Source organism: Lithobates pipiens, unplaced genomic scaffold (assembly GCF_037356315.1).
Source record: "Lithobates pipiens isolate NorthernLeopardFrog02 unplaced genomic scaffold, aLitPip1_a1.2 Scaffold_22, whole genome shotgun sequence".
Taxonomy (NCBI): domain Eukaryota; kingdom Metazoa; phylum Chordata; class Amphibia; order Anura; family Ranidae; genus Lithobates; species Lithobates pipiens.
In genome coordinates this window covers 264,722,010-264,734,533 of record NW_027507784.1, presented here as the reverse complement: position 1 = coordinate 264,734,533, position 12,524 = coordinate 264,722,010, and the positions used below count along the sequence as shown (strand labels likewise).

The 12,524-nt window shown below is 40.4% G+C and overlaps 1 protein-coding gene across 1 annotated transcript in view; it reads left to right on the top strand.

Moving 5' to 3' along the window:
- Window positions 1-12,524, top strand: part of BAIAP2L1 (BAR/IMD domain containing adaptor protein 2 like 1) — a 166,314-nt gene that overhangs the window by 136,872 nt on the left and 16,918 nt on the right. The window contains exons 6-12 of the mRNA XM_077449044.1: window positions 314-451; window positions 1,255-1,407; window positions 2,287-2,454; window positions 3,576-3,726; window positions 5,113-5,317; window positions 6,983-7,054; window positions 7,694-7,880. Of these exons, the coding sequence (XP_077305170.1) occupies window positions 314-451; window positions 1,255-1,407; window positions 2,287-2,454; window positions 3,576-3,726; window positions 5,113-5,317; window positions 6,983-7,054; window positions 7,694-7,880 (1,074 nt within the window). The remainder of the gene's footprint in view (window positions 1-313; window positions 452-1,254; window positions 1,408-2,286; window positions 2,455-3,575; window positions 3,727-5,112; window positions 5,318-6,982; window positions 7,055-7,693; window positions 7,881-12,524) is intronic.

Sequence of the window (12,524 nt, the reverse complement as noted above, 5' to 3'; positions counted from 1 at the left end):
AGCAATTTAGGCAATGTTTTGCAGCCACATGCTAACTGGAAGGACTACACCCAAAATTAGATTTTTATAGCTTTCAACTGAGATCTTTCTAAATAAACCACACAAAAGGGCCACCTGCTTTATGATTCTGCATACAATTAAATTGTAATTTGTAAACCTTTTTTGAGCATTCTTGTTCTTTCATAATATGTTACGCCCAACAGTTTGCCATCCTGATAAATTAAAGTTCTGCTGTAAGCCTTATACAAAACTGAAAGGATTCTACGGTTGTGTTTTTCAATATATTGAATCAGATTGTGTCTTTTGCTGCCAGGCCACACTAAAGAGATTCCAGACAGAACACAGACATAAAATTGATTCTCTTGAGAAATCACAGACAGAACTAAAGAAATTGAGGAGAAAAAGCCAAGGGGCCAGAAATGCAGCCAAGTATGACGTCAAAGAATCAGAGGTTTGTATGTTAAATAGTCTTGTATGTGTCCTATATCCATGCAGCTACTACATATATTTTATATATATATATATATATATATATGTCCAACTTTTCTAACGTTTTCTTTCATTTATATCAGTTTTGCTTTTTACTGGCAGTCTCTGTCTAGGTTTCCTATAGCCAATAGAATATGCTTTAAAGCAGCTTTTCCCAACCTTTTCAACACAGAGGATCCCTTGAAATGACTTTCTGGGCTCAGGGAACCCCTGCTAAAAATTACTATAGCCACATTAGTGTGATGGTCAGTGGGAAAAAGGCTTCTTACACTTGTGGACATTGGGAGGATTGCCCCCTTACAGATCGCTAAAATGATTAATGGTGTCAGTTGGAACTTATCTACGAGGCAGAAATTGCTCATCACTCAAGGAACCCCTAGTAATCTCTGGAGGAACCCTAGGTTTCCATGGAACCCTGCTTGATAAACCCCAGTTGAAACTTTTTTTTTCAGCATATAATACCATCAACATTTTAGCTCATTCTTATAATCTCTGGGTGTTCCCTTGTATTTGGTCACTATACACAGCATTGTAAAATATGTTTATATATAAATTCATAAGTGGTTATTCCACATAGGGTGGCAAGCTTTATAAAATGTATATTAAATGAGAGCGTATACAAAGCATTAGTTGTCTACCAATAACACATTGAAAATATATCAAAATTCCTGCCATTAAAATTATACTTTTGAACTACAGCAGTTTATGACCCGTTTCACCAGTAATTGGTGAAAATTAAGTCTTCTATTCTTTTTGTATATATAGTACTTAGAGACCATCACTTCCCGCCAGAATGAAATCCAGAGATTCATAGCTGATGGCTGCAAAGATGCACTTTTGGAGGAGAAGAGACGTTTCTGTTTTCTGGTGGACAGGCACTGTAGTTTTGCAAATTATCTCAATTATTATCACATACAGGTGAGGATTCAGATTATAAATATACAATACTGTCTTTTATTGTTAGAATACAAGCCAAAGCCACACACCCTGCATTACATGTATTGTTTTCAGATGGTAAAAATTCACTTAGCAAAATGTGATTTAGTAAACATCAGACTAAAAATAATGCAAAGATATAGTTGTCTATCTTAAGTCACTGTTCACTATCTTATGTGCAGTTGTATAACTGAATTATTGAGAAAATCAGCTTTGATAAGTCGATATCTCGAGTTTTCTTTCATAATCCAAAGGATACAGACAAGTTATTTATAGGTCACAGAGTTTATATGAACACCCTTTAAGGGCATAATTTATACTCTCTAGTTGTGCATGGCCAAATTTGTTGACTCTAAAAAATTTATTATAAAAAAAAAAGCTATAAGCATTAATACATCTGCCAACCCTTACTTGGGCCATTGGTACCCACCTATTCTACAAAGCTCCATTCTGGTCTCCCCCCATGAGGTGCTAAATGTGGCACGGGGGGGGGGGGGGGGGGGCAGACAAGCTTTCCCCTTGTGAGTGGAGCTCCGTTTTAAAATTATTTCCTTTTGAGAAATAGGGGTACATTTTTTTTTCGCCATGCTGTTTTAAATCATGTTCCTCATATTCACAGTCTGATTTGATGAGGTGGGCTCCATTTTTCTTAAATCCATTTCTTGTAAAATGGGATGCAACCAAAATGCACAGGATTAATTTTTCAAGTTCGGCAGTAAATCTGATCTAGTTGCTATGAGTAAGAGCTGGAGTTTTGCACCAGTGTTTGGTAATCAGCCCTAATAAGCTGCACATGAGGTGTAATTTACAGACATTGTAGAAAAGCCTTTTTATGTCAACCATTTTTTATAATCATGACAGAGTACTGATCTGCTCACCGCCAAAATACCCAAGTGGCAGGAAACCTGTACGGACGTCTCACAAGTCCCAGACAATATCAGTAACATTATCCAAGATCTGAAGATTCCTGGAACCACTCCTATCTCTGGTACCCCGGAACCATCTCCGCTCATGGACAAGAAGGCACTGGTAAGACTACAGTACAAGCCACCTCATAACTGCCGGGGGTGACATTTCTCCTTACTACTAAGTGACCTGGGCTGATTTTTGTCTGTCACACCGCAAGGTGTCTAAAATGATTTCATGCAGTTGCCGTGATACATTATCTTGCTCTTTGTTGTGTTAGAAAGTGTATCAAGTTTATGGCCTTCATGATAAAGCAGTTATCACAAGCCAAACCTCCATACAATGCATGACTGTTGCGTTGTTTTCATTTTATAGGGCTGTCTTTGGAATGTAATTTGCATTATGTAGATAATAAGAGAAACTTTCATATATAAATTATGAACGTTATATTGTTGTAACCGTTGGCTAGAACAGAATCATTTAAGATGCTTCCAAGACAATCCTGCCAACAAAGTTTCCTCTGAAATGAACAAGCTGCACAGCTTATATTAGTAAATCAGTTTCTTGAATATAATTTTTTTAAATTTAGAAACAAGAAGCAAATTACACATTTACATAACTTTTCCAACCAAAGCCCATGGGTATGCAAAAAAAATATACTCTATTCCATAAATTACACACAAAATATCTGAAAACCTTAGATATAAGTATTAACATAAATATTGGTGAGACCTGGAACAAGTGATATCTTTAAATATTCTAATTAATACTATTATTTCTGTGGATGTTTTAAAGACAAAAATGTATATTACACACAAAAGTAATCTTTGAATCTGCTCAATTAGGGAGAGAGGCTGTAGAGAAAAGCATTTCTACTAATTTAAAGTCATATAACTTTCAGAAATAGACACATTACAGATCTACTTTATTTTCCTTTTATATGATTCTGGAGTATAAATATAACTTATAGAGGGGACTCTGTCATTGGGAAATGTGTGTTTTAATAATTCATTTTTTATGTATCGCATACAGTAGTTCAGTGATGTGTCAACCTAATTATTTGATAGATATATCTACTTTTTTCTAGATATATGGTAATACCATTCTACTGCTTTCACTTGTTTAGCTTTCAACACTGATACATTACTAAGAAATGTTTATAATAAGCATAAGCAATGTCAGGTCTCTAATCATTTGAATGATGTAACAGTCTTAACAGTGTAAACATTTTGGTTATATTTCAGATGGCTTTAGATGGTGACACCATCTCCAGAAACACATTAAGAATGCCTCCAGCACCTCTAAGCCGGGCACATCCCAGTCCCCTAGTAGATATGTTCAACAATCCAGCAGTTACTGAGAAGCCAACATATGACAGGATAAAATCATTCCAAGGTATGGACCTGCCTGCAGGTAGACGAACACAGGAGGGTTAACAACCACAATACTGATGGCATATCCTAAATCATATTTAACACGGGTTATGCACATTGCTTAAAAGATAAGTGCATTTTAGAAAGTGCACCCATCCTTCTCTGCACGCCCCCCCCCCCCTTGCCCCACCCACAGCACAGCTCCCTGCAATGTTTTATATCCTACAGTGACATTTTCTCTGTGGGCCTAATGGATCCTCATACAGATTGCCTATGAGACTCTCTGCTTCTGGAGATGGCTCCATAGAGGTCTGTGGTGATTGACTGTGAAGAGAAGATTTCACTGCAAGATTTTAAAATTGCATCAGGCCATGGCCACATAATGTAGGTAAGTATGCATCTGGATTGGAGGGAAGTCAAAGTTGCTAAGGAGCCTTTAAATGATAATTTTAAGTCTGACTATATATCAGAAAAGAGAGGGCCAGTGCAATCAATATTTAAACAGCTAAATAATGAAATCTTGGCACTTAGACCTTAGACAGCTACCCCAGCAATTGTAACAAGTTGTTTTGAACTTACCATCATGCAATTTGGAGAAATAAAGGAAATTTAGTTAAAACTGAATCTGATGTATAGACTGAAGGAAACGTTGCATGAAATCAGTGCCTCTTTTCTTCTGCCTGGCTGTTATTTTAACCTTACGTGTTCAGTTTTTTCTTACTACCTAACCTGAAACCAGTATGCAGAAAGTGAAGGTGGAACACCTAAATATCTGCTCTGGATCATTGAAGAGGAGGAGCAGTGTACAACTAGCCATGGTTAGCCATGATGGCTTAAGTATGCTTCACATAACAAGGATTGGACTCTACCTCTGCAAATATATATATATATATATATATATATATATATATATATATATATATACACACACACACACAGTGTGTCTGTATTTTTTTTTTTCTTTTTAGTTTTTTGCCTGTTATTTGCAAATGTCCCTGTATTTGTTGGGTGAGTTGTCAGAGAAGTTATAACGAAACCGGCTGCTCCTGATCCCAAACAAATATGTGAAATCAGAACGCCTAAACTGCTTGCCTGTTTGTGATCTTTAAAGCCCCGTACACACGGGCCGAATATTGGGCGGTATTGGCCGGTTCAATGGAAAAATGTTTAAGTGCCCAGTAAGCAAGAAGTTAATATCATTTCAGTGCCATCATCCACATACAGAAATAGAAGGGACAATGTAAATTCAACAGTGTGTGTTTAGTATCACTTTAAGGAAATGCTATTGCTTCATGGCAAGAAATGCAAAGAACTGTGTGGGTGCTGCACTCAAGATATGTGCATGTGGGGGTTTGCTATGGGATACCCAGTCATGTGACCCTCTCACCTCTTTCATTATTTCTAACAGGTGAAAATGAGGAGGGCAGCCTGCCACGGTCTATGTCTGTTGCCACAGGGCTGAATATAATGAAGAGGACAAAGGTCAAAACCATCTTTCCTCACACTGGAAACAGCAAGACTTTACTAAGCTTTCAACAAGGTGACATTATTACTCTACTTCTCCCAGAGGAGAAGGATGGCTGGCTGTATGGAGAACACGACACAACAAAACTGTAAGTCACCAAAGGTGGTTGTGAACCTTGCATTGAAGAATTCCAAAACCTAACTTTTCAGCTTTTTCTTCATGCCCAACTTGTGTCAAAACTTTTTCAGGACAGAAAGTTGGGGAAGTCGCTCCAAGAGGCGCACAGACAAGAAAAACAAATTTTTAGTTGAGCAGAGAAGGGGTAGAGCATCTTGTTTTTATTGCAGTCCATGCTTTCCTGCCCTTGTGGTGTCTGCACCCCCATTTTCTTGTACAGACATCACAGGGACAGGAAGTGAAGGAAAAACCTCCCCCAGTGGGGTCACAGACAGAATGAAATACCTGACAGAAATGTCAACTCTTCCTCACAAATACAAAGACTGGAGTTGGGCTTTAAAGTAAGCTGGAACTATATATCTCTTGCTGACCTCTCCTGAAAATTTTAGTTACATGATGTTCATGCCTTTTTTGCGGCTTCAATATTTTCTGACTTTGTGGTCCAGTCTGTGTCTCATTTGCATACTTGTTTCAGGTTGATGCCCCATTATGCACCAACCTAAACAACCAAGCATATACCTTTTTCAGAAGAAGGTCAGCAAAGACTTTATATGCATTTCTCTTACAACAGGTCTGCTTGAATAAGAATCATTTTTTGATAAGCAAATCAGGCTAAAAACATAGAATCCTGATTCTGAAAGCATTGCACAGCACCATCTTGTGGCCATATGTCATAGTGCAGAGAAAATTGTCAACCAAAAATGATAATGTAGACTAACTTTTCTCAAGAATGCTCAACTGGCTTATTCAGATATATAAAAGATGTGGGTTGTCTTTCAAGAGTTTAATGGCAACTTCCCTTCCCAATTATTTAAAAAAAGTTGAAAATATTCAATTTTCTCTGTTTTCACTGTGAAATTCATTATGACTAGGATGTCATCCTGTTACTAACAAAATGACTCTCCATGTGATCCAGGCTGTATTCGTTTTCTTTTTTTTAGGCTTTCTTTCCTTTATTTTCAACTGGTGATCCTCCCAGTTAGGCAGCCCATACAATTATGCATTTTTTGGTGGGTTAAATGAAAGAAAATGCCTTGCGTTCGTCCCTCCACCCACTTAATGTGGTTTTGGGCTTCCCTACCACTGTGGTATTTTATTCTGACAATGGGGAGACCTTGCCATCACAATACAATAGTCAGTGTTGCCAGCTATAGTACGGATCGTTCAGGGAAAGACCGAACAGGCTGGTTGTACACAAGTCGATCAATAGAGCTGAAGTTTGAGTTCAGTTTGTTAGTGTGTTTAAAACTGCTAGTACATCTAACACTTCCCTCCCCCCAGACTGACAAAGCTGCTATGCACAAGTGCCCCTTTGCTATGAAAACAGTGGCTTTAATATCCCTTAAAACAATAAGATTAACAACATGGGCTTTGTTTACACTTAGGTGAATGGAGCCACGCTGCAACTGCAAGCCAAGCGCTAAGCTCACAGTTGCAGTGCAGTTTTACAATTCAGAAAGCTTTTTGCTCTGTCAAGTAACAGGCGCTCGGGGTGCAGCAGTATCGGTGTACCACTCTGTGAAAAGAACGCAACTGCAGATCATGTTTCATAGAGCAGCGCTGGTGTAAACAAGTTAACTGTTGATGAAAGATTCATTTTTTTTGCTTTTTTGCATATAATTTCTTTGTTTTGCAGCAAAGGCTGGTTCCCATCATCTTATAGCAGGCCATTGGAAACAAATGGAAGAGACGCAATGCAGGTGCCAAGGTATGGCGTGCAAAACCAAATCCCTTTTTAAGCCTTCACTTCTCTGTACAAAACTGATATTTTGACAACAAAGTGTAATGGTTAGTGCTTAATTAACCCATAGTAACCAATCAGCATTTCTTTCTCTCCTCGCAGTCCAAAATTATGAAATAGGATTAGTTGGTATGGAATTACACACTTTACAAATCCTCATTAGGCTTTACACTGTTTTAGTACTTATACATATATACTTATGACACTGATGTATTTCAAGTACAACGTTTATCAACTAGCACAGGATATTGTAGGCTTAGTAACTGAACACAAATAGTCTGTGCATTATCATTCTACACCCAGCCATGTTTTACACAACCACAAACATTACGATAGGCAACAAATGTGTGTATGGGTGTGATATTCAGACAAGCTTTGTCGCCGCACCTAGAACATGCCTCCCTGCAGGCTATGGCATGTTGCCAGAGGTCTGTGACTGTTTTGGGAGAACAAGCAGCTGGCACGCTGGCATTATAATGACTTTACAATTCTGATGCTGCTTTATACAAGGTATTAAACACAAACAATGGTATGTGGGGATATCAAATTCTCACCCCTTGATGAGTTACTATTTTTCTGCTAACCATTCTCTGTTTTCTTCTCCAGCATGAATCCCAGCCCCGCCCCAGTGAGGAGTCTCAGCTCAGCCAACCTTGTTGAGAAGAATAACATGGTCCTTCCTGAACCAGACTACTTAGACTCTTCTTCACTGAGCAGTTCAAGTGACCGTGAAGCTTCTTTCACTCCATCTTTTGCCAAAGAATCTGCTTCAATCTCTAGTAATGAATCTCCCGTAAGTATTTAGGACAGGTTCAAGTTCAATTCACCTTATAAGCAATTACGAGCAGCAGATAAAATGTGTTAACAGTGTGCCTTACCAGTGTTTTTGTATACTATTTGTGCTTTTTCTACTAAGTGATGTGATTTTATTGCCTACTTTGCATGGAAAGAAAATCCATTGCATCCCTGCTATCAGGATGGAGCTTTGCATTGTCTACATATGCAGAGCTTCACCCAGCGCCTCTCCTCGATAATCAGCGGGTGCCTGGCAAACATCCAGTGGCCAGTACCCACGGACTAATCACAGCAGAAGCAGTGCGCCTTCTACCAAGTGGTGCAGAATCACGTATACATACGTGATTCTGCCTAGAATGGCCGCCCTGTAGCACTAAATCTGCAGTGCGGCAGTCGAAAAGTGGTTCTTAAGCCCTGAGGTTTTTTATCTTAATTTATTCTATGCATTAAGGTGAAAAACCTTACAGACTCTCCCCCCTTATACTTGCCTGAACCCCATAGCAATCCAGTGCTGTGCATGAGAGCTGCAGCTCTCCTGGCTTTGTCCCTCCCTGGTCAGATCAATAGCAGGGGAGCCATTGGCTCCGGCTTCTGTCAATCAACTCCAGTGAAGTGATGAGGGAACGGGGAGCGGGGCTGAGTACTGCTGTCTGTGTCAATGAATGCAGCAGCGGGGCTCGGGAGCCACCTTGGGATATCGGTTTCCTATTGGGGGCATTGGCAAGAGAGGAGGATCCAGGAACGTTGGCTGGAGACCCGAGAAGAGGAGTATAGGGGACAGACATGTATGTCATTTTTAAAGGAGAGTTTCAGGGTGGGCTTGCAGTCTGTTGCCGTTCATTCTGTTCAAAGCCAGTTCTCTCCAAGAAGACCTTTCGCATATAACATTGCCATAAGCATAAGTGGAGCAGTAGGGCTAGAGAGTGTAAAAAGATGCGATTATACTACATCGTGAATGTAACTAAATAGACTGCAGATAGCGGGAGTGCACTTTACCCCTTCGCCAGGGGGATTGAGGGTGGGATGCTTGGAAGAGAAGTTGTCCCTGAACACAGATGATGCCCTACTTTACTTGAATGATGCAGGCCCGTCGCTCTTGGCTGCCCTGACTATATTTGACATGTTTGGCTCATTCTTGGGCATACGGATTAACTGGTCCAAGTCTATCCTCTTCCCAATTGACGATCAGGTAATTAACTTAGCCCCCTCATCCCCACTACAATGGGTTGAGGAATTTAGGTATCTGGAAGTGCACGTGACTAAATGTATAGCTAACTTTTTTTTTTTTTTACCGTAATCGCCAACCGCTTTAGACATCACTGAAAGCATGTTGCTCAACATGGTCAAGGCTCCCATTGAACTTACTAGGCCGAATAAAATTTGGTAAAAATGATGCTACTCCCAAAATTCAACTACATTTTGTAACTGTCCGATTTGGGTTGCCACTTCATTCTTCAAAGAAATAGATGCCTGATTTCCTTTATTTGGAATGGAGCCTCCCCCTATTTGGCTAAGGCTACGCTGTCTCTCCCTCCACAGTTGTGAGGTCTGGCACTACCTAATTTTAAGGTTTATTTCTGGGCAGCAGTACTGGTATCTGTGTAATGGTGGTTTCAGACCCAATGCGGCCACCTGGAGACTGCCTTCTTGGGGTCGTTGAATCTTTGCAATCTCATCTATAGGGGACCAAAGGCATATCGAGCTCTCCCTGGGCCAACGAGAATCACATGGCGATTCTTGAAAACTGCAATGCAACGTTTCTTTTTTCCGGGCCAGTTGTCTCCTGCCCAACCCCTTTGGGGCAACTCTGCACTCCCTTATTTCCATACCATTCAGGATCCCCAATTGTGGGAGCGATATGGGATCAAGACTATATGGGATATTATGCCCATGGGTGCCCTCTTAAACTTCTCACAATTTTCTCAGAGGTTAAATGCTGTTCTGGTATTTCCAGCTGTGACATGCTGCTGCGGTCCAGTTCCCTCAGAATCCCATCCTCAAAGCTGACCCTATTTGAGGACCTTTTAGCTCTTGGAACCTAGATAAATCACCATCGGCACTTTATAGCGCACCCCTCTGTATTGATATACCTAGAATGGAAAGCTTTGGGAATACTGGAAGGAGGAAATTCCTTCCCTAGACAGAGGACTGGGAGGATAGCCTAAAACAAGGTCCCAAGCTTGTAATTTCATCCAGAGATAAGCTGATCCAGGTCAAGTTTCTTCATTGGATCTACTACACTCCTGTATGGTTGCAGAGAATGTTTCCCGAACGAGATCCTACCTGTCCCCGCTGTCAACTCCATTTGGGTTATTATATACATTTTTTTCTGGCAATGCCCTTCTATAATGACATACTGGAAGGCGGTCTTTGATAAACGTAACCTCCGGCTACAACTTGACATAATCCCTACTCCATCTTTGGCCTTATTGGGCATCTCTGACAACCATCACTCCTATCAGTCTAAGCTTCTCATAGCCTACTTCCTCTATTATGCCAAAAAGGAAATTTTACTGAAATGGTCATCCTCAGACCAACCCCCGGTGCCTGCTTGGGAGGCCATGGTAAACGCAGCCCTGCCCTTAAATAAAATGACCTATTCAAATAGGGGATGTCATTGGAAATTTGAAAAAGTATGGTCCCCCTGGACATTGACCTGAACTCCCACTGGTGGAGGGTTATGGCCTGGTGTCGGAGGTACTCTATTTTATGATACCACTATTTCCCCTTGGTGATGCAAGTACATGCAATGTTTATTTAACTTGTGAAAAATTATTTGTCTGCAGAATTCTAACATAATTATTGTCGGCTCTCTATACTGTGGTGTTGTTGTATCATTTCTGTTCCACCTGCTAATTCCTGCTAATTATGCCAATCTGTCTCTTTATATATGCTGTGAACGGTAATTTTCTCAAAGCACTTCTGTTAAACAAAAAAAAATTAAAAAATAGACTGCAGATAGAGGTTTATGCAAATCCCTGGCTTGGGAAGCAGAGTGATATCAGAAAAAAGTCACAAAAGCTGTTTTTTTTTTTTTTACCTTTTGATCTGATCTGTTTTTTCCCCAAATATGATTGAAGTGTATTTTTATAGGGAGGGTTAGTGCGAGGAAGACATTAAAGGAGCTGTAAACAATCATGGTTTTTCACCTTAATGCATTCTTTGCATTAAGGTGAAAAACCTCCTGCGCTGCAGCAGCCACCCCAGAGCCCCTCTTTTTCTTAGCTGAGCCCAATCACTCCAGCTGCTGTCTCGGGTCCTCATTGGATAGATTGATAGCAGAAGGAGCCATTGGCTCCCGCTGCTGTCAATCAAATCCAGTGACAAGTGGGTGGGGACGGGTCCTGCCATCTGTGTCAATGGATGCAGCAGCAGGACTTGGGAGTGTGCCCACACAAGTGCCCCCATGGAAAGCGGCTCTTTGTGGATCACTCGAGGAGGAGCCTGGAGCGCTGCCTGCAGACCCCAGAAAAGGAGGATCGGAGACCGCTCAGTGCAAAACTCTTGCATGTAGCAGGTAAGTATAACATGTTTGTAAAGGTTTGTTATGTTTTAAAAAAAAAAAAATCACTTTAATGTAGAACATTGCAATCTGTGCTGAAAGGCACCAGTTCTCTGGCTCAGAAATATATATCCTCAAATTTCACTTACTGTAGCCAAATTAGGTAAAATATGACTTCTAATCTGTTAGCGTGCTTGGTATTTTGCACAGAAATTAAGTAACACACTTTCATTAAAAAAAAGCTTATAGCATTAATGTCTTCCTTAACCACTACAATACAGGGCACTTTCACCCCCTTCCTTCCCAGCCCAATTTTCAGCTTTCAGCGCTCTCGCTCTTTCAGTGACAATTGCGCGGTCATGCTACACTGTACCCAAATGAAATTGTTATCATTTTTTTCGCACAAATAGAGCTTTATTTTGGTGTTATTTATTCACGACTCCAGTTTTTTTTTTTGCGATATAAGCGCAAAAATAGCGGAAATTTGGAAAAAAAAACTATATTTTCTTTTTTCTATTTGAAAAGAAATCCAATAAAATCAAATTTTGTCATAAATTTAAGCCAAAATGTATTCTGCTACATGTTTTTGGTAAAAAAAATTCCGTTAAGTGTATAATAATTGGTTTGTGTGATCACGGACATATGTACGCAAATGATCATGTACATATGTGTGCAGGTGATCACGTACATATGTGTGCAGATAATCATTGGGACATGTGATTTTAGTGGGACATATGTGGGGGACATGTTTTTATTATTAGGGACATGTGTTTTTATTATTTGGGGACATGTATGTTTTGGGGACATGTGTGTTTTGGGGACATATGTGGGGACTGTGTTTGTACTGTGTGGTGTGTTGTGTGTGTACACTACACTGATGATCAGTGAGTAAAAAGCTGTAAAAAGCAGCCCATACTCACTGATCATCAGCCGGCTGCAGCGATCTGCTCTCTTCTCCTCAGCGGTGACTTCCGTGTGAGGAGAGGAGAGCCGATTGCCTAGCAACCGGCTGTTTGTTTACATCACATGACGGCCGTGATTGGACACGGCCGTCATGTGATCAGGAGGGCCAATCACAGAGCCCTCCTGCCGATCTGAGATGTGCCGTGTCCGGGTGACACGAGCACATCGGGATCGCGC